This window comes from Rousettus aegyptiacus, unplaced genomic scaffold, assembly GCF_014176215.1.
Source record: "Rousettus aegyptiacus isolate mRouAeg1 unplaced genomic scaffold, mRouAeg1.p scaffold_m13_p_11, whole genome shotgun sequence".
Lineage (NCBI taxonomy): Eukaryota > Metazoa > Chordata > Mammalia > Chiroptera > Pteropodidae > Rousettus > Rousettus aegyptiacus.
In genome coordinates this window covers 34,825,987-34,847,011 of record NW_023416286.1, presented here as the reverse complement: position 1 = coordinate 34,847,011, position 21,025 = coordinate 34,825,987, and the positions used below count along the sequence as shown (strand labels likewise).

The 21,025-nt window shown below is 36.3% G+C and overlaps 1 protein-coding gene and 1 long non-coding RNA gene across 10 annotated transcripts in view; one reads left to right on the top strand and one right to left on the bottom strand.

Annotated features, from left to right (window-relative positions):
- The window catches only part of DLC1 (DLC1 Rho GTPase activating protein), a 351,657-nt gene that overhangs the window by 141,679 nt on the left and 188,953 nt on the right, over positions 1–21,025 (bottom strand). For 2 of the 5 annotated variants that reach the window (XM_016133124.2, XM_016133125.2), the window contains exon 1: positions 11,346–11,629. The exons of the other annotated variants lie outside the window; for them this stretch is intronic. In XM_016133124.2, coding sequence (XP_015988610.2) covers positions 11,346–11,484 — 139 coding nt within the window. In that variant the 5' untranslated portion in view covers positions 11,485–11,629. Of the gene's footprint in view, positions 1–11,345; positions 11,630–21,025 lie in introns of those variants that run through there. 5 annotated transcript variants of the gene reach the window in all.
- The window catches only part of LOC107504131, a 124,552-nt gene continuing 115,163 nt past the window's right edge, over positions 11,637–21,025 (top strand). For 4 of the 5 annotated variants that reach the window (XR_004953350.1, XR_004953351.1, XR_004953349.1 and 1 more), the window contains exons 1-2: positions 11,802–15,293; positions 16,365–16,464. This is a non-coding gene — a long non-coding RNA (uncharacterized LOC107504131). Of the gene's footprint in view, positions 15,294–16,364; positions 16,465–21,025 lie in introns of all 5 variants that reach the window. The other variant, XR_004953348.1, reaches the window with a different exon arrangement.

The window sequence follows — 21,025 nt, the reverse complement described above, 5'->3', positions numbered from 1 at the left end:
GTACTTGGCTTTTGACCCTCAGAACTCAATTGGTAGAAGGCATTGGTTGACTTTTTTCTATCTTAATAAAAGTTGTCAAATATCATTTTCCTAGACTCTATTTAAAAAACAGAGACATTACCTAAGTTATTGTGGTTCAAAAACATGCATTTTTATATAGCGACAGGTAGATAGTTTGAGTAATGATGCTTTATTAATCAGTTAAAATATTTTAGGTCTAACTAGAGAGAAAAATATGGAACAAGGAAAAGAAAGCATACATACACAGGACGAATTATGCATTATGAGCTTATCAAGAGCAGTTTCTAACTTTATTCACAAGATGGGTAAAAGAAAAAAAGGATTCATAAAAGAAGTCTGAAAGTTGGGGTATGTGTGGGTTAGCGGTCGGGATTAATGAGGAGGGAAGGCCATGAAGGTTCACTTGAGGAATACTTGATGCAACAAAGTGGGAGTCATGCTCAGGGTCACAGAAATAAAAACATTTTTCTGCAAAGTGGCCTCAGAAAAATGGGAGCTTGGAATGTGTGTGGTGTGGCTGAGAAGGTGCGTGCACAGTTCTGACCCACTTGCCCCAGTTTCTTAGAGGGCAGCATCAGCAGGCGCGGTTTACCCTCGCCTCCCGGTTAATGCCCTTTCTTTCGTCTTCATTTTTTTTTTTTTAAGTTAAATGTTTATTTTCTTCTTTTCCCCAGCCTATTAACATTTGGCTCTGATGTGCGGGCTAATCCTCAGGGTATGTACATAGTGGCTGGTCATAGACTGTTGTTATTGTCTTAAATGGTGCAAAGGGCATTTCGAATAGATTTTTGGGCTCTGCTTTGAAATAATTTTTTGGGAGTTTACTCTCCATGTTTATCTTCAGTTGTGCAATGATTATGCTGTGCCAAAGAACTTTGGCTGGAAACACAGTTTTGGATTCTAAGTCATCAATTTATACCAATGATCACTGAAAGATTGAAAGAAATCTTTCTTTATCTTTCCTTCTTACCCTAGCCAGAAAAAAAGGAAGAAAACATGAAGCTTATTGTTATCTACAAATTGTTATACATAAATAGGAATTAGTTATTGAATGCACGTTTCATAAATTTAAAATATTTAAGTGTAAAATTTCCAGTGTTCTTCTCATAGTATTGTCATATGCCGTATCTGTACAAAAGATACAAGTAAGTCACACACTTTGAGTCACCTTGTCACCTCTGTGCATTCTCCACCCTGGTACTTGTGGCTGTGGGCATGTTTGGTGTCTGGTTGGATGCGGTCTGTAGTGCAGCATAAAGGCAAGAGCCTCAATTTCTCCTTGTGACTCAGTGGCACAGTGCTCTACTCTGGTGGGTTCTAGTTCTTAAATAAGCTCTCTGCATAATTCCAGTATAATTGTTAACCCTTAGAATGTGAACATCAACCCCTGTGAAATAAAACTTGAGAAGGCCTGATAATTTTATTCCCAGGTCGCTGTGGGTTTGGTGCCATCACCTCCCTTCCCTGCCCCCACTGGTTTGTCCTCTCATTTGTCCATTCATGAGCTAGCTACACATGAGTCAACATGCAGTGCTAATTTCATTTGGCTGGAATTCACTAACTGAAATTCTAGCCTCTTGTAATAGCACAAAGGAAAGATGTTTCTATTGCAGTATAAAATTACATGTTCAAGCTTGTTTTTATCAGTAAAAATTATACTGCAAAGACTATCTTATCAGAGTTGAAAAACAATGTTTGATGGCATCTTATTCAACCTGGGAGGGCTTCATTTTAAAAAGTTTTATTTTAAATATAGTATGTTGTAAAGGTGGATAAGGAATTTTCTTACTCATCTAGTTTAGTTTTTTTTTTTTTTTTTTTTTGCTAGATGTTTATGTTGGTGAGAAACCAATAACACTGTCTAGACCTCTAGGATATAATAATCAAGCATGAATGGAAAACATTCAGAGGTCACACTTCAACCTGGACCTACAACATCCTGCTATTCAAAACCAGATTAGAGATGATGGATCATGATAAACTGAACCGCACTATTGCTGAGTCAGTGAATTCAGAATTGTCTGCAAAAAGCTAAATATGTCACAAAAAACCGAGAAGATAAAACAAAGTCTAGACATCATTAAATGTGCTGTTCCTCCACCCCACCCCAGGTTGTCAACAACTAGATGCTACATTGTGGCTTTTACATCAGCATCCTGTAAATCAGGAATCCTCAATCTTGTATGAAGAGAGGTTCCTTGAAGTCATGGCTTTCTGAGGCATGTATGCATGTGCGTGTGCGCATGTGTACGCACTTGCCTGAATGTGCTCATGCCAATAATAATTTCCCTAAAGAGACAGAGAAAGGAGAGAGAAAAAAGTGATATGTGGTGTCAAGATGCTCAGAGATCACCAAGCAAAATTTCACCAAGCAATAACATGTCATGTTTTCTCTACGTCTTGGTGATTTTCATTGTCTAGAAGTTGTTGATTTGTTTTCATTAAGAGTGTTTCAGTTCTTGACTAAAATAATTTACTGATTGGAGATTACTACTATAGAGGATCAAAACTGATGTTCCTCATGACAGTGAATTCAGCACAAAGATATTTTTACTGTCAAATAATAAGAAGTTGGGGTCAGTATCTTGGTAAATCATAAAAATGTCCTTCTTCTTGCTCAGAACTTCCTGGCTGCCACTCTCAAGACTTTATGGAACTTTCCATCTGGAACACACTTGAGTACTACTGAGTGCAAGATGTGGATCAACCACTGTTTCCGAAAAACGCAAACCCTACTGCTTTCCAGGGTTACTGGAGTAAAATTGCAGCGGAGTGTTTTATGTTTTTTTTTTTTTTTAGTGGAGGGAACAACCAGGTGAGTCAATCCCTTAATCAGTGTGAGAATTTCTTCAAATGTTGAATAATGTCCAAATTTCTTACCTGGCTGAACATACCAATGTTAGTGTGAATAAATTTCAATCTAAAATACCTATATTTACCTTCGCATCACCCTCTAGTCATGCACACACAACACTATTGTCATATTTTCATAATAGCATGGAAGCTTTTTACAATGATTCAAATATTTTGATTTCCATAATCAATATGAAAAAGGGATAATTGCGACTTTAAAAATTAGTTGTGTCAAGGAAATTTTCACTTATAAATAAGGCTTATTAGTGGACAACTAAACATGACCCTGACAAAGTATAAAAACACTAGTAATGATAAATGATAAAACTGTGTGGATATCCTTTTGTTACAATGCCTTTGGACCAGTGGTAAATTCATGATGCAGAAAGGAGAGAGGGAGGGGAAGGAAGAAAAAGAGGGAGAAAGGGAAGGAAAAAAGGAAGGGAGTGAGGGAGCAACAAATATTGATTAGCTCAGCAAGTACCTTTTGGTACCTGTCAAATCATGCTTGAAGTCTTATTTTCTCTGTAGGTTACTTTTTCTTTCCAAATAGAATCTAGACTGCTAAAGTCCAGAGACCATTTTTAATTTATATCCGTATCTTTTTGATCAACTAGTGATTGTGCCTTTCACATAGTCAGTGTGCAGGCAACATTTGTAAATTTGTAATTAATAAAAGATTATGCCTTTTTAGTATCAAATCCCTCTTTATTACTCTTTGCTTCAGTGGATGTTCTACCTTATTGACTGTACAGTGTCTGAGCTATATCCCATACTTTCTCTGTTCTAAGTTCCTTATTTGAAGATGAAATGTTCGTCCTTCAGCCTCTCTACCTGGTAACAATAAGAAGCCATAATTAACTAGGTTCTTTGGCATACACTAGTAAAATCGCCTCTAAGTAAAAACGAGGCCATGATATTGATATTCAAAATATCAATTAATATTAAAAATGCTTAATTAAAAATGTGAAAATTGTTCAAAACAGTATTAATGCAAATTCATATCCTTTTTGGTAATTTTCTCATTGATTTCATTAACCTCTGCATTGGGTAGATAATAATTCATTTTCAAACTATTGAAAGTAATCCAACAGTGGTACTACTGTCATGTATTTGATTATTAAGGGGATACATAACTTTGTTCTTTGGTTAACTCTGGTTGAGTCTTTGCCAGTAATTCCAAGCAAATACTTAAAAAACATCAGTGGTGTTCACAAGTAATGGGGAAGAAGCACAGAAGGATCAGTGCAAACTCATTATCATAATCACATACAAACCACTCCTGCACATGCGCTCTATGCGGCACATCCTCTTTCTTCAAGAATGACAGCTTATAGAAGACATGCAGATGGCCCATAGGTACATGAAAAAATGTTCAACGTCACTAATTGTCAGGGAAATGCAAATTGAAACCACAATGAGAAAAATCTCACGCCTGTTAGAGTGGCTATTATCAAAAAGACAAGAAATAAGAAGTGTTGGCAAAGATGTGGAGAAAAGAGAATTCCTCTAGGCTGTTGGTGGGAATGTAAATTGATACAGCCACTGTGAACAACAGTATGGAGGTTCCTCAAAAAATTAAAAATAGAACTACCAGGTGAATCAGCAATCCCACTTTTGGGTATTTATTTGAAGAAAACAAAAACATTAATTTGAAAGATATATACATCCCATGTTCATTGCAGTATATTTACAATAGCTAAGATATGGAAACAACCTAGGTGTCCATCAACAGATGAATGGATAAAGAAAATGTGGTACATATACACAATGGAATATTATTCAGCCATAAATAAAGAATAAAATCTTTCCATTTATGACAATGGCAATGGACCTTGAGGGCATTATGCTAAATGAAATAAGTAAGACAGAGAAAGGCAAATATCATATGATCTCTCTTACATGTGGAGTCTAAAAAGCAAAACAAAACGAAACAAAACAAGCTCATAGATACAGAGACTGGTAGTTGCCAGAGGTGGGGGAGGGGAGTAAGGGTGGGCCAAATGGGTAAAAAGAGGTACAAATTTCCAGTTATAAAATAAATAAGTCATGAGGATATAATGTATAGAATGGTGACTATGGTTAATAATACTTTCATATATTTGAAAGTTGCTAAGATAGTAAATCTTAAAATTTCTCATCACAAGAAAAATAATTCTGTAACTATATATGGTGATGTAGCAATCATTTTGCAATACATACAAATAGAGAATCATATTGTACACCTGAAACTAATATAATGTTGTATGTCAATTATGTCTCAATTAAAAAAAAAAGAATGACAGATTATTATTAAAAGTAAGTGACTAGAAGCAGAAACTGAAAAACACATATAATGACAAGTTTAACTTCAATCTATACCTTAATAATTCCTCTGGAATAGAGAACTTCCAGGGAAATATTTTCCTAAATTCTGTTTTGGCTTTATGATATAGCTTCAGATCCTTAAGAAGACCTGTGATTAACTAATATACTCCCTTCTACCACGCCTTTGACTTTGGACACAGGTCATCATTTGTGTGTCATAACATTTTTTGGCAAAATCTGCTGACTGCCCATACGAACTGTTTTAAATGAAGAAAGCTATAGGATTTTTGCTCCAGAAAGGGAGGTGTGCAAAATATCCTTTTTAAGTGACAACCCTGACATCTGGCACACTTTTTCCCATACCAGAGCTGGGCTACGTGCTGGAAACCCCGGCTTGCCGGTGCTGCTGCACTTTTCCATGTTTGGCTCCATCCATACAGCAATTTTCAAAGCAGGTTCCAACTCGCTTGGGAAGACTTTAAGATATTGTAGATCTAGCCTGACAAACTCATATGCGAGGACTGAGTCTCTCATCAATGTGCAAAAACAGTTATTCTCAAGTCATATCGTTATGGAGGTCAAGGTCTGCCCCCAAATCACCTCCACTATGTCCTTCTTTGTTTTTCTGCAGAGGCACAGACATAAATTCCATTCCATTTACCATTGAAATTTTACCTTTTTTTCCCTATTTTTTTTTGTCCTGGTTGAACTAGTTTTACCCAAAAAGGCTTAGCAAAATTATAGTAGCATCATGCTAACAGCGTGAAGCTTCCACAGAAGCAGGGCATGAGAAAAAGGGATGAGGGTTATAACAACTCGAACCAATGGAATGCTTACTATATGCCAAAGACTTTCCTAAACACTCTCTATAGTCACTCATTTAATCCTTAAAACAATTTTATGACACGGTACTATTATCCCCTTTATATGGGGGAGGACTTGACTGACTTATTCAAAGTTATCCAGTGTAAGAGCCAGGATTCAAACCCAGGCAGTCTGATGTCAAGGTCAGCTCTCGTAGCCATTTATTATGTTTTCACTCAACAAAGTTGGCTTAAACATCAACATGCTCCTCTTTTTTTGTTTGTTTGTTTGTTTTGGAAATAGTAGTATCTAATTTAATAGATATATGCTCATGTCTGCCCTCCAGAAATGTGACAGTGTCTCCTGAAGCATCATTAGAGGTTGTCTCTCAGACCCTTTAACATGTTGCATACATAGTGTTGCTTGTGTCTAGGGAAGTCCTTGTTTGCTGGAGGAGCCTGCATATTTTGAGGCATATATCACTCCTGATTAAGAGGCATTATATATGCCCTTACTTGCTCTGCACTGTGAACCAATGAGCAGAAAACAGTTCACAGGAATTAGTGTTTGTGGTTGTCTGTCATGGGAAGTGGGCCAGAGTTCTTGATGCTCCATCAGATTGAGAGCCAAGGTATTGCACAGCATGCCAAGCATTCATTTTGCTAGTGAACTGGAGACCTGGTCAACTGAAATGTAAAAATTGTATGTCACAAAAGACAGAGGATGCAGAATACTCAAGAAAAGACCCCAGGGGGATACAACCTGATGTAGGTACTCGAAGAATTTATTTTATGTTCACTGAATCTCACCTGGATTGAGATTTGTCTAAATTTTCCTGCCTTCTTCATAGGCAATTCAGTTTTTCTCCCTTCTCTTACACGTTTAGCTATGGAAGTAGTGCCCCATGTCTCATAACAGGTTGAGGTATTTAGGTTTTTCCCTTATAGGTCATGTTTCCCTAATATGAAGAATAGATTGATTTTTTTTTTTAAATCAGTGTGTTTTACAATATATAAATTGTTCTAATCTTATTAGATGTTGTTAAATCAAGACTAACATTTTATTTATTTTATTCATTCCACTTTCGAAACTGATGACAGCTACTATACATGTGTAGTCTGGGTTTTGTCTTACTTTCACTCTCTCTTTCTGAATTTTAGTTTCGTTTATTTTTCCTTAGAGGCAGTCTTATGGATGCATCAGTCCAAACTCCCTGGTGGAGCTTTGTCAAATACACATCAAGGAATTCCAGCCAACTCATGTTTGAGGGCCAGCATCTCAGTCTATGAGAATTTTTGATTAGAAGTATTTGAAAAGCCTGTAAGTATTAAGAAGGGATTCTTAATCTAGGGTTTACAGAATAGAATTCATGTCCATGAACTTGGATAAGGAAAAATTTTATTTCTAGTTTCACTAAGTTCTAACTGAAATATAGCATTTCTTCCAATGATGAATGTTGACAACCCCGTCCCCTCCATGCCACGGCGTCAGCTGTCCCTGTGACTGTCAGCAACAGAAGCCAGGCTCTTCCATTCATTCACCGTTGCAGATATCACGAAATGTCACACTCATCCCTATTCCACAGTTAGGTTATAGTGTTATTGAACCTGCTCCAGATAACACACGATCGCATTTTTTCTGTCCACAGATGTTCAAATGACATTGCTGGCCCCATTCGGCTACCAAACAGGAAAGTTGAAAGTTTTCACATTGGTGACCCAGACATGGACTTTGATCCCCTAAATTCCCTATGTATAATGGTTGGTGACAAGGAGGTGAATCAAAGACTTCTGTACAACTTAATGCTCTTCCTCTAGGTAAGCAATAATAATCTGCACATTGGGATCTTTAAAAAATATTTAATTTATATTTACTTCCTTATATTTTAAATACATTAGCTTATTATATTATTCATTAATGTTATATTACTATATCACGATTTCATGTTTTAAATACCTTAATGACTATATTGATCATCATTATTGGTTTCCTCAATAATTTTATATATTTTATATATTTTATTTAATACATAAATATTCTAAGAAGTGATCCACAGGCTCTACCAGACTGCTAATGAAATCAATTGGCATAAAAAGGGCTCAGAAGCCCTATCTGAAGGATTAAGGAGCAAGAGGTTTTCAGGAGTGGAATGCACCCTGAAGACAAATGTCCTTGTACTCAAAGGAAGGAAAGTGGCAGCAGAGCAGTGGTGAGGACATAGAGGAAGTGTACAACCGAGAAGGGATACCTAGCCCATATGTCACCTACTGTTAAACTCAAAATTTTAATTCCCTGAAAACTCTATGTCATCCTCTGCTCTAAAGAAAGAAAACAGCATACCTGTGCGGTTGGGAACAGTAGTTGTAGAGAGAATAGAAGTACGAAAACTGCCTGTGGGTTGTGGCTGAGCAGAGCAGGACAATTACATATAAAGAAGCATGTCGTTAAAACGGGTTGTTCTGTCATTCCTCACAACTTGACGACTTTTTTCTAGCAGCAATTTTGTATTCTGTTTATATAAGGCTGTGGATCCTTAAATGTACTGGTTGAACTTTTTATTTTTTTTAATATAATGAAATTTAAGGCAAGGAGAGGTAAATGATGGTTTTTGTACATGACATCATTTGGGTAGAAGAATTAGGAACCGTTAAATTATGTAGTGTGTGTGTGTGTGTGTGTAAGGGGGAGCAGGGAAGGAGGGTGGGAAGATTGAGATAGAGATATAGTGATAAACACAGATATCTATCTATCTATCTATCTATCTAGATATAAATATAGATATAGATATAGATATAGATAGATATAGAGATAGAGTTTGACTGACAGGGAAAATACCTAAGAAGGAAACTTAAAACTTTGTCTTATGGTAGCATGTTTGTCAGGTTAAACCTCTGGAAGAAACAAATCCCAGATTAGTTTTTGAGACACTTGATAAAAGTCATGTCAGTAAGGTAATAATTATCATAGAAATAATGTTTCAGGTACTAGTAACAGAAGTATTTTCCTATAGAGGCTTCAAAACAGTTTTTACCTGCCACCTCATTAATTTCACAACATAAAGTGAAGCAGGAGATTTGAACTTTCTATTGCCCTCCATTCTGCAAGAGAGAGCAAAGTAGTGTGATATATAATAAAGATTATGTCTGCTGTTTATAGAAGTGACTTTTTGTGGATAATTAACAGCTATTATTTAGCCTTTGGTCAGTGGGAGGGTTGCGTGCAGAGGAGAAGTTTGAGAGAAAAAATAGAAGTAAGTGCTCTTGAGGTTTGGATGTGGACCAAACCGTCCCCATTTGACAAACATTGATTGAGCTATGAGCCACGTGCCAAGCACAAACATAGAAAGGGGCTGAGTCCCTAGTAATCAGAGTCAGTTGTGGTAGTCAAAGTCCTTTCTTTTCCAGTACCTGGACTCTTTACTGTGTGAATTACCTAAGAGGTCATACAGGTCTCAGAAAAAAACAGAGCAATATAAAGAACATCTTCCTCCAGTGGGCCTGGAGCAGCAACAATCCTATTCGCTGTTAGAGCTGTGAAAATTTTCAGCTTTTCATTACACGCAAAAAGTAATCATTTTGCTCTGTTTTTCATTCAATGTTATATTTTTGACTCAATATAGACCATTAATATATAACAGACAAATGACATGACAGAGACAGCAACTTTTCAGGAATTATATCCTTATTCTAAGAAGTCAACATCTGTCAAAAGCTCTTCATTTATGAAAACATAAGGGTAAGTCTGGGAAGGAGGAATATTTGAATTACTCTTACTATCAAGTTAAAATATCAAAACGCAATAAGATGTTTTTGTGTTATCTTTAATAAGTCATTACTTGTGGAATATTTTCATTTGTGACAATGGATTGGTCAAATAAGACAACAATAAAGGAATCACTTTATTTTTTTTAAGGGCCAAGCAATTATAGCTGTGGATTTTATATTCCCGTATCTTATTTTCTAAACTTCCTCTGGCCAATTGCAAACTGTTATTACTAGATATTGCACTTAAAAAAAAAAAAAAAAAACCACCTTATTGGAAAGTTAGATTTCTTTAAGCAGGTATCACATTTTACTATGAAGCCATACTAAGATGGTTAAATTTAAATATTTTGTTTTATTTCCCTTACCTTATGGTTAGATGACATTGTTTACCCTCTCTCAGTCTTGTGCAATATAAATATAGTTTAGCGTAACAGAAAGATTTTTATGGGCATTTAGGACATATTTACAGCTTACCATGGTATGTTATCTTCATAATCTGCTTTATCTTAATTACAAACCTTAAATTTCCCCTTTTCAAGTCATGTCAGGACAATTGTGTGAAAGTCAAATGACCTTTTATCAAGAACACACAGAGCAGAAATGTGGAATGACATTTGAAGGCCATTAGTAATATTTTTAACAATTCAGTTCTTCATTCACTATATGAAAAACAACTGGATTAACCAACAAGGTTAAGAAAACAAAATCTTTGACCCATCCCTGTGGATGACATAAGTATGTGACTTAGAAAGCAAACAAGAAAGAGCCATTAAACATCACTGGGACATCTTTTTTGGATTCAGAGAGTTGTGGATTTTTGTTCATTTGTTTATTTTGTGAGATGCTATTCTGTACCAAGTTATGAATATTCTTAATACCAGAACCAGGCAGAAGTTCCTGTTTCTCTGTTTCCTTAGTGTACCCCTTCAAACACAGCCTGCCATTTGGTCGCTGTCACATGAGCCCTAGAACGTTTGAATTGCACCACTGTAGTTATGTTTTATTATATTTCAAATGCCTGCCTCTAGCATACCTGACACCCTCTTGGAACTCAGTGCAGCGCCAGCCTGCCAGAGGAAATACCAGCAGGCTTTCACTGGCAGCACAGCTTACTCCACTGACACACAGTCCGTCCAGGCCCGGGTCCTGCACACAGGCCAGGTCACCTCAGGCAGACCAGCTCCACAGCTGACCCTCCCCAGCCCAGGCCATCTCAGTGCTTCTGTCGCAGTTGCTCCTCACCAGTGATTTCCTGACACTCAAAAGGCCCTTGCTTTTATCTTCAAGGTTAAAAAAAAAACAAAAAAAAACAGACAAACAAACAAAACATCTCTCATAAAACCTTATCTAGAAATAATCAGACTGAGTGAGGCATTAGAGGAAACACACACACACACACACACACACACACACACACACGTCTAAAACACTCCAGAAATGTTAAGTACTAGAGGAAGGGAGACCAGAAATCATTGCCATGACAGTGATGAACTTTACATAGCCGATGAGATCATTAATTATCCGAGTTAATAACTGTGTGTATTTAATTGTTTTCCTCTTAATACCTTTAGTCTCCCTCCCCCCTTCGCCCCTCACCTGCTAGCCTTCTGTCTCTGGTGTTTTTCCAAATAACATCCAGGGCTCTGGCCGTGGAGTCTCGAATGTGATCACTAAAGGACCTCCGGAGAGGGGCTCTCAGGGGCCGCGCGGTCACATGGGCCTCAGGGTCGCCCATCCCCGCAAAAAAAAAAAAAAAAGAAAGAAAAAGAAAAAAAAATCAGCGCAGCCCTGGCGCTGCGACCATTCTTCTCTCTTGCTGCAGATGTCCTCCGGCTGAGGGCTGTGGCTGTGCCAAGCGGCCAGGCTGCGTGCGCGCCGACCCAGGGACGAGCCGCCAGCGCCCTGCGCCTTCAGGAGCCCGGCATTGCGGCTCGCACTGCGTCCCGGAGTGCGCCGACTGCAGGCGGCCTCCTGGACAGCTGCCAAGCTCAAGCTCGCGCGGCTGCAACATCTGGAAAGGCTTACAAATGAGCCAACGACACACTTGCGCAGCTCTCGAGCTGCCTTCCTGGGTATCTAGATGATTCTAGCTTCCTGTGCAATCCAATAACTTGACCTGGTCCTTGCTTGGCTGTTTGTCTATTAAACAACATGTCTCTCCTTCCCTAGCAATCCAGGTAACCTTGCATTTTTGAAAGAAAGGCAGGGCAGGAGATGAAAAAGTGAGAGAGGAAAAGAAGGGGTGGCAGGTAAGGTGCTTCTCAATTTTCAAGGTTAATTCTCATTCACATTTGCATTTGATTAACTTAAAAGTGTTGTATTAACTCGTGGTTTTAGATTAGGCTGTTTATGAGATAAAAAGTTCAATCAGTAGTTGTGGTTGTGGGAAGGAAGATATGGCTGTCACCAACATCCCAGTCTGGATTCTCTCTAGGAAATGGATACCTGAGCTTTAAACAAACTATTAATCGACTCCTCATATTTCCCCTCTAACTATGCTTCTACTTACATTTAGTGGTTTAATTAAATAATTCTAAGTTTTGCCTCTACATAAGGTTCGGATGTCCCCTGGTTTTATGAATCTTTTAGTTCTAAGTAAGCAAACTTCATCATTATAATTGTACATCAAAAATTCTTCTCAAAACAATTTTTAAAAAGTGCCAGCACTGTGAAATGTAAATACGGGCTAAATGCTTCTTTTTCAAGATATGGTGAGTTTCTAAAATGCCAAATAAATCTATTTCTCTGCCAATGAATTTGGCTGATTTTCTGTCTTTTAATGCATTTTTAATCTACTCCTTTCTCCCTGTCCCCTAGATCCCATCTTATAATTTTCAAGGTTTAGCAGGAAGTATCTAAGGGCCAGTTCATAATATTTGTGAAATTATATAATGCTGTAAAAGTACTTTGTAACCTTTGCAAGGTACCAAGCAAATGCTAATTATTACCATAATTATTTTTATGAAAGCATTTTCAAAATACACGATCTCCCAAGTCTCCAAGTTTCTACAGCATGCATCCTCTTTCCCATCAACTTCAACAACTTATTTATACAAAAGATGACAATTAAAATGGTGAAAATGTGTTACAAGTAATACTAGTACCACTGCTTATTAGTGACTCATGAGTCCTAGACTGTGTTGTTCCCAAATTGTTAAAGCTTCTCCAACTGAGACTGTGTTTCTTAGTAGATATCGACTTCTTTGCCTTATTATTAGGCTGGGCATAGATCAGGAGGCAACAAGTACTAATTGTTGAGGTATGTAGAGTCAATTCCAAGGGAAAATTCTCCATTAAAAACTCAAAAGTGTGATCACCTAATACCTGGTTCCATTTTAACACAAAATTCTCTCTCTCTCTTTCTTCTCTCTCTCTCTCTCTCTCTCTCTCTCTCTCTCTCTCTCTCTCTCTCTGTGTGTGTGTGTGTGAATGTGTGTTTCTCCTTTAAAGAGATTGGAGCATGAGGTACACATAGTGAACCACACATTGTGCAAGGCATGCAGAAGTTGAGTATGAATAAGAGATCAACTCTGTCTTCAAGGAGGAGCATGATAAGTTCTGTAATAGGAGCATGAGCAAAGCATTAACAGGAGCACAAAGGAGGAAAACATAGCCCAGATTCCTAACTCTTCCTAGTCGCTGACCTCACCTAAATTTCCACTCTATACCTATGACAATGTTAGGGACAGATAATCATTCCTAGCATGAATATCAACAGCTGATTGTATGAGTCTTGAAAAATGAGGGACTATAACTGCATGAAGCTTTTCTATATCTAAACATAGAAAGGAAAGAGGAGCAACAAAGAGGAACTAACATTTATTGAGTACCTATGCTGTACCACAAACTCTACTAGCATTGTATATAGATATACAGTGTATATATACTGTGTATATAGATATACCAATATAGGTGTCACATCTCTTAGCTAGAGATTAATAAGCTGAAGCATAGAGAGAAGAAACTTGAGAAAGTTCAGATAGTAAAAGGCAGATTCAGGATTCACACCCAGAGCAGCCTGCATCCAAATCTCATTAAGCCTCCCAGTAGTGATGATAGTGATGATAATGACCCATTAGTGTTATCTAGGTTCAGCTGATATTAAGTTATGGGCCAATGTTCCTTAATCTTAACCAAGTAAAGTCACCATTGGACCCAAGATGTAGAAGAAGCCCGAGTCTCAGATGGGTTTTGGGTGATCCCAGCTATGAAAATAGAAGGAAAATGAGCCAAGAGAACCAAGGCTTAGTCAACACATATGCTTTAATGATAGGGCACCCAGGTCTGAACTCTAAAGTGGTCCAAAATTACCCTCCTTCTCCTCTGCAACACTCCCTTTCCAGGACAATGCTGCTAGGTTTTTGTAGGTCATCTCAGCAGGTATTGAAAAAACCTACTTATTCTAAAATAGGTTACATTGATAGAATTATCCACAGACCTAACCCATGAAAGAGGTTTTCATGTTTTTTTTTTTTTTTTTTTTTTTTTTGAAGAAAGTGAACCAACATAAATGTATCTTTCATTTGCAAGCTCTTGGAGTCTCATATCAAGGGGATGGTAAAAAACCATTCTAATACACAGCCAATTTTAAATTATTCTTATTTTTGCTTGTTTTCTGTATTTACTGGCCATTATGAGTGTTCCAGAAAATGTGCTTTTAAGAATCCACTGTTAATAGGATAATTCCTTAAGTTGGCTTTCCACAAATTTCAAATAATCTAAGTCTTTTCAAACTGTGAGAGGTGAAGGGAGTATGTGATAATTAGTGTTGTCTCAGCTTGGCAAATGGGGATAGTGGGAATATGAGAAGTCTGTTAAATTTTTTTTTTCTTCAGGATGACACTGGGAAGTATAAGACAAATGAGAATAACAACATAATGCTTTGACAGCTTCTCACTTATTTTTTTCATAAAGAGCTAGTTTCGGCCATTGGTGGGGCTGCTCTTGGACCTGGGAAAGCTTTACAAACTCTTTCAGATCCCTGGAGAGTAGAGATTCTTGTTGTATAGTAAGCCAGAGATTCTGGCTCAAGCCTGTCCTTAATATTTTCCATCTAAGAAAAACAGTTGGCAATGTATTATAGATTTTATCTAGTTTTATCTAACACATTTCGCCTTTTTACTGCAGACAAAAATTTTAATTTCACAGTGTTTCTCATTTGCTTTGATCTAATGTTGGGGACACTTTATTTTCCAAACCCGTGTGGCATACATAAATACATAAATCCACTTAGGTCTTAGGGCCACTCTCATTTACTGATGCAACTCATTGCAGCTTTCTTTGGAGCAATTAGAGCATTTAGGACTACCCAAAGTACTGATAGTTGTTTTTTTTTTTTTGAAATATTGTGAATAATGATGAGAGATGAAAAATTTATTAAGTCAGAGCCATGCTTGGAGCTTGGATTTGGGTCTTTGGCACTGAGAAGAAAATATTAAAACCTCATTGAGCTAAGCCCTGTGAGCAACTCAGCTCCTGCAATATGACATCAGGCTTAGTGAATGACAGTACCTACCCTGGCATGATAAGTCTGCATAAAGGGTGGTAAGTCCACAAAAATAGACTTCTTCATTTACATAGGTGTCCAAAAGCCTATGAAAAGGAGAATTCATAATACAAAGTCTCTGTAACTCTGAGGAATGTGTAAGTGGCTTTTGTTTACTCTGATTAATAACATCTAGCCTGTAGGTTATATGCTGCTGATCTCTGCTTTCATTTTGGAAAGTTCTTTAAATATGACCCTCTTTACCTCATTTGCTCTAGTACAAGTAGTGCTTTTACTTCTTAATCTGCTTCTACATTTGGAACCCTACAAATCACATTGAATTTGGTTGGGAATCTCCTTTGTGATAAACTCTGTTAAATTTTTTCAATCAAAGGGCTCAGATCAAGGTTGTTTATACTATCTGTTAGGTATTTATTAATGCTTAATAGACCAATAGATCACAATGATGATTTTCTTCAAATCTCTGATTCTCTGACCTGGGAGCAGACAAGATTACCCTTAGAAAGCAGGAAGAAAAACCTTAGAATCTATATCTATGTGTATAGTTATTTAAATACTTATATATTTGTCTAATGTACCAAGCTTACAAGTACAATAATCCATGGGTATGTTGTAAATAAATAAATTTATATATTGGAGTTCTATGCCCAGGTATTTTTACTGACAGGAGTTGGTGATCAAAGAATCTCAGAGGCTTTCTATACAACTACTGAATCACACTGTCTTTCATGGAGGAATACTGTTCAATAAATGCCTTAGCAGAAAAGGGTGTAATAGAATAAGAAGTAAATATTAGGAAAGATAGAAGAACTTCCTTTTTGGCTGCTGAATCTCATTACTGTCTATGCTTTCTGAAACAAAGTTCTCTACCTGGGCTGAGAAAAGTCACTTCTGAGAAAGGTAACTGCTACAGATGGAATGTGTCCCCCCAACCCCACCCCTCACCCCATCCCAAATTCCTATGTTGAAAACTAATCCCCAATGTGATGGTACTAGCAGGTGGGACCTTTGAGAAGTGATTAGGTCATGAAGGTAGAGTTCTTTTGAATGGAATTAATACCCTTATAAAAAAGGCTCTAGAGAGTTCCCTTGCTCTTTCTCCTTGCCAGGAAGAAGACAGACAGACGTCCATGAACCAGGAAGTGGGACCTCACCAGACATTGAATCTGCTGCCAGTGCCTTGACCTGGTACTTCCCTGTATCCAGACTGTGAGAAATAAGTTTCTGTTGTTTATAACCCACCCAATCTATGGTATTCTGTTATAGCAACCCAGACAGAGACTTAGTTTCAGACCTGTCCCTTGACAGCTTCGTAATCTTGGAATAGCATTTTCACAATTACTATAGAGAGAATGAACTGATTCTGGTCCAGAGTGGTAGATGGGAGTGAAGGGTATTAGAATCATACAAGGTGGGGCCTCACCTCACCTACTGGAGTGGAACACAAAGGGTAAATGACTCTATGGAGTAGATGGTCTCATTTGGCTTCTAAAAAATATCTCAACAAAATCTTAACTATTGGTAAATATAATTGGCCATTTTTATACTTTCTTCAAGCTATTTTCAAGGTGCTTTGAACATATTTTTTAAAGTTGTTCATTTGCTTGTTTAAGTTTACTCCTCTCAATTATTTCTTTTCCATTTTCTGTAGTTGACTCTAGTTTTCTATACTGGAATTTTTGGGACAGAGACAGGAAATAAAGATACTAGAGAATGGAAAGAGAAAGTAGTGATACCCCCAGAAATTTTTTTCTATGTGCTGAATTAAAAATTTTTTCTATGTCTTGATTTTTAGGTTAAAATATTTTTAATTTCTATAGACAAATCAATAAGGATATATCTCCAATACCAAGGATAAAGAAATAATATATCTACAGTTTATATTGCTTTAACAAAGAACAGAATTTCTAATGGTAAAATAACTTTTTGATACAGTAAAACCTTAGGAGGAAATAATTTCCTTTCTCTTATTCTCCATTTCCTTTTATTCTTTTAGTTTTCCTTTTTTCTTTTTATTTTCTTATCCTTTATTCTTTACAGTATAAAATTCCAGCATATTACTAATTAAAGGAGTACAGTATTATGATGTAGAATTGCAGTATTGTAATTTCTCTGCTCAGATTTAAAGTATATTATGACTACTTGAATTGCTTTTAAATTATGTTTATTTTAATTCATACTAGCCACTTTGTATATCTTTATATTGAGATTAAGACCTCCAAAATCAACCTCTTGCTAATTATAAAACTTCCTTTTGAGAAACAAACAAAAAATTCAAATATTTGATTTTAACTTCATGTAAACTCAATGCCACAAATCTCCATAAATAATGCCGAATGTGATTATTCTTTGGAGTAGAACAATTACCAATGACCCCAAATAACATTCTATGCTAATAATAAAATCAAAAGCAATTTTGGATAATGGCTGAATGGTATACTGAAGCATATACATTCAGGAATAATTTAAAAGTCAGACCAAACAAGAACCCAAATATTTTCTATTTTAATATAACCTATTCATTATATTCTTTTAGCCATATTACTAATAGCTGTCATATATTGTGACAGGACCCAGAAGAATATGAGTGCCGACAGGCTTGAATGTTTTTATAAAAAGGTACTTTAAAGTTTAATTTAGCTTTTGTCAGTGAAGGGATCCTGCTAATAAATGAGAGTGTGTGCGCACACACATGCACACACACACAAATACAAAAAATTGTTTTTTTAGAAATTGCACAATAGACAATACAGGACTGTGATTTCTGCAAAAATGTGAACAACAACAGATGAGGTCTACCATTGCCCTAACTTACTGTCTGGGGTTAGTTTCGGGGCCACATAGTAGAGGGAGGAATACCAAACATAACTTGGCAGTCTTGCACTCTGCATATCTGCAGGGGTCTCCCAAGCCTTTGGCTGAACGCTGATTTGCACAGATGTGAGAAGTAACTCTCCCAAGCTTGGGAAAGAAGTATTGCAAATTAGAAGGCAGATAACTTCTTAGAGCTCACACAGTTCTGGGATCAGTTTCTGTTCCCATCAGCCAGTGTGAAGAGACCTCATGCAATGCAGGACATTGGGTGAAATTTCCAGAAAAGCCATGCCTTGGTAGGCGAAATTAGTCCTAGAATAAGGGCTATTCTAGATCTGCCAGCAGAAAAAAGTAAATAATAAAGATAAGAGAGTAGAATTCATAAACTTGAAAACAGACAAACTATAGAGAAGATCAAAACCTGGTTCTTTGAAAAGATCAATAAAATTGGTTAATCTCTAGTCAGATTAACTAGAAATAAAAAGAGTGTTTAACAAAGTCACAGATTCAAGGTCAATATACAAAAGTCAATTGTATTTCTATATACTGCAATGAACAATTAATAATTAAAATAAGAAAGTACCATTTACAACATGATCAAAAACTATGAATTATTTAGAGGTAGACTTAATATTATATGTACAAAACTTATACAATGAATGCCATAAAACATTGCCAGGAGAAATTAAAAACCTAAACAAATAGAGGTATACCCTGCTTGTGGAGCTGAAGACACTGTATTGTCAGGATGTCACTTCTCCCCATTCTAATCTATAGATTCAACATAAAATCAATTGAAAATTCCAGTAGGTTATTTTCTTTTTTTAAAACTGACAAGCTGATTTTAAAATTTATATGGATACACAAGGAACCTAAATGAACCAAGAATATTTTGAAAAGAAAAGCAATGTTGATGATTTATACTACCTAATTTCAAGACTTAACTATAAAAATACAGTAATTAAGATACTGATACTTATTTAAGGATAGACGTAGAAATCAATGGAACACAATAAAGATTTCAGAAATGAGTCCATGCTACCTGCTCAATTGATTTTTGATAAAGATGCCAAGATAACTCAATGAGGTAAGATAATATTTTTCAATAAATGGTGCTGGATCACCATATAAAAAAATAATCATCAACCTTTACCTTACATATACATTAACAATGGATTTTATGAATAAACATTTTACAGAATATATGAAAGTGATAGAATTGGGAAACAGAAGCTCAGTGTTCAAATTTTAACATTACTGGAAATTCTCTTACAAACGTAAATCATCAGAACTCTGAACTTTTGAAAATCAGATGTATGCCTTTGAAAAGAGGTGGAGAGGAAATTGCTGCTTAGAGAATAATCTCTGATTTAGAGCATCTAGATATTAAAACACCTGGTACTGTGTTATTGGATCAAATTATATGAAAGAATTTTATAAGGTACTTCGGGTATTATCAATAATAGAATTTATTTGACTAGCATCATGAAAGACTCATTTTATATAGAATAATTATTAGTATCAATTCATGTAATATTATTAGTATTAGCATGTTATTAACCAAAAGAAAACATTTAACTCAATAATAATAGGTTATTTTTGGATCGTATTATTATATTAAGGTATGCTATTTGGGAAGATTTCTTTTTCAGGGCACCTAATGGAACTTTAAAAAAATGTTTATTTACGTGAACAGGCATTTTGCTAACTAACAGCAGCAAAAAAACATACAATTTTTACACTCTCTTCTTGATAAAAAGTAAGCTAAAATCTCTTCCCAGATATTTTAAATAAGGAGAAAAATAGGAAAAACATGAAACACTTACTCTTCTGCTTGGTATATAAAAAGCTAAAGAAAGACAAATCAGGAGAACATAAAAAATAAAAGTTCTGAGAAAAGGAAAAATAAATTATGGGAGGCAGAACATCAAGATTTGTTTGCATAAATTTAGCTGTACAGGAAGTGATAGTCTGCAAAGTTGACCTGAAAGTGAAGGTCTAGCCTGTTTCTGCCTGAGAAAACAAAGCAGGTGGTGAAGGGCACAGGAGATTATTAGCAAGTGTCTCTTTTGGACAACTTCCATTTTGTGTGTGTGGGTGGGGTGGGGTGGTGAGGGAGTGGGTGGGTGGGAATCCTCTCATTAATAGCTTATTAATAGATGTAGGAAACACGCTGGTGATTAAAGAAAGCTGGTACCTGCACTGCTTTCCTAACCTTGAATTTGAGACTTAGGAGGGCTCAGATCTTAGTTTTCCCTCACACTCAGTCGGGTAGCATAATATTTTATTTGCTTGGGCTTCTTAGTCTCTCAGACTATTCGACACGTGGCCAATGGCTGGCTAAGGTCTGGACGGATGGTCAGAGATAAGCACAGAAATAAAGAGGATGCATTTAGAAACTTCTTATAGTAAATGGTTTGATGGGAGTAATTTTATGTCTGTTGAATCTAATGACAAAACACTTTGGCTTCTTTCCTCCCCAATTTGACTTTTCTAGTAATCTGTTTTCACTATATTTTAAAATGGTATGTGTCCAGGAGAGATTGCAGAAAAAAAATTGGCCACCATAAATAGTTTAGGACACTCTGTGCTAAACAGATGTATGAAATATCTAGAGACAGTAATTAAGAGTATTTCGATGGGCTGTACTTTAGTTTCCTCGCGTTTAGATGGAGAGAAAGGTAGAACACTTGTGAAGTTTTTAATCAGCCTCTGAATTAAACAACTGTTGATTTTCACATTTCTTACTATTTATGATTTATGTGAAAGATCAACATAGCATGTATTGTTAATATCTCAAGCTGGAAATTGAAAGGAAAAAAAAACTTTAAGAGAAATGGGAGTATTTTTGCTTTTGGAATTTTAAGCACAATGAATATTTCTATCTGGCATGAAGACTATAGATCATCAAAGATGCAAGAACATAGAAAACTGAAATATTAAAAATATTCACAAA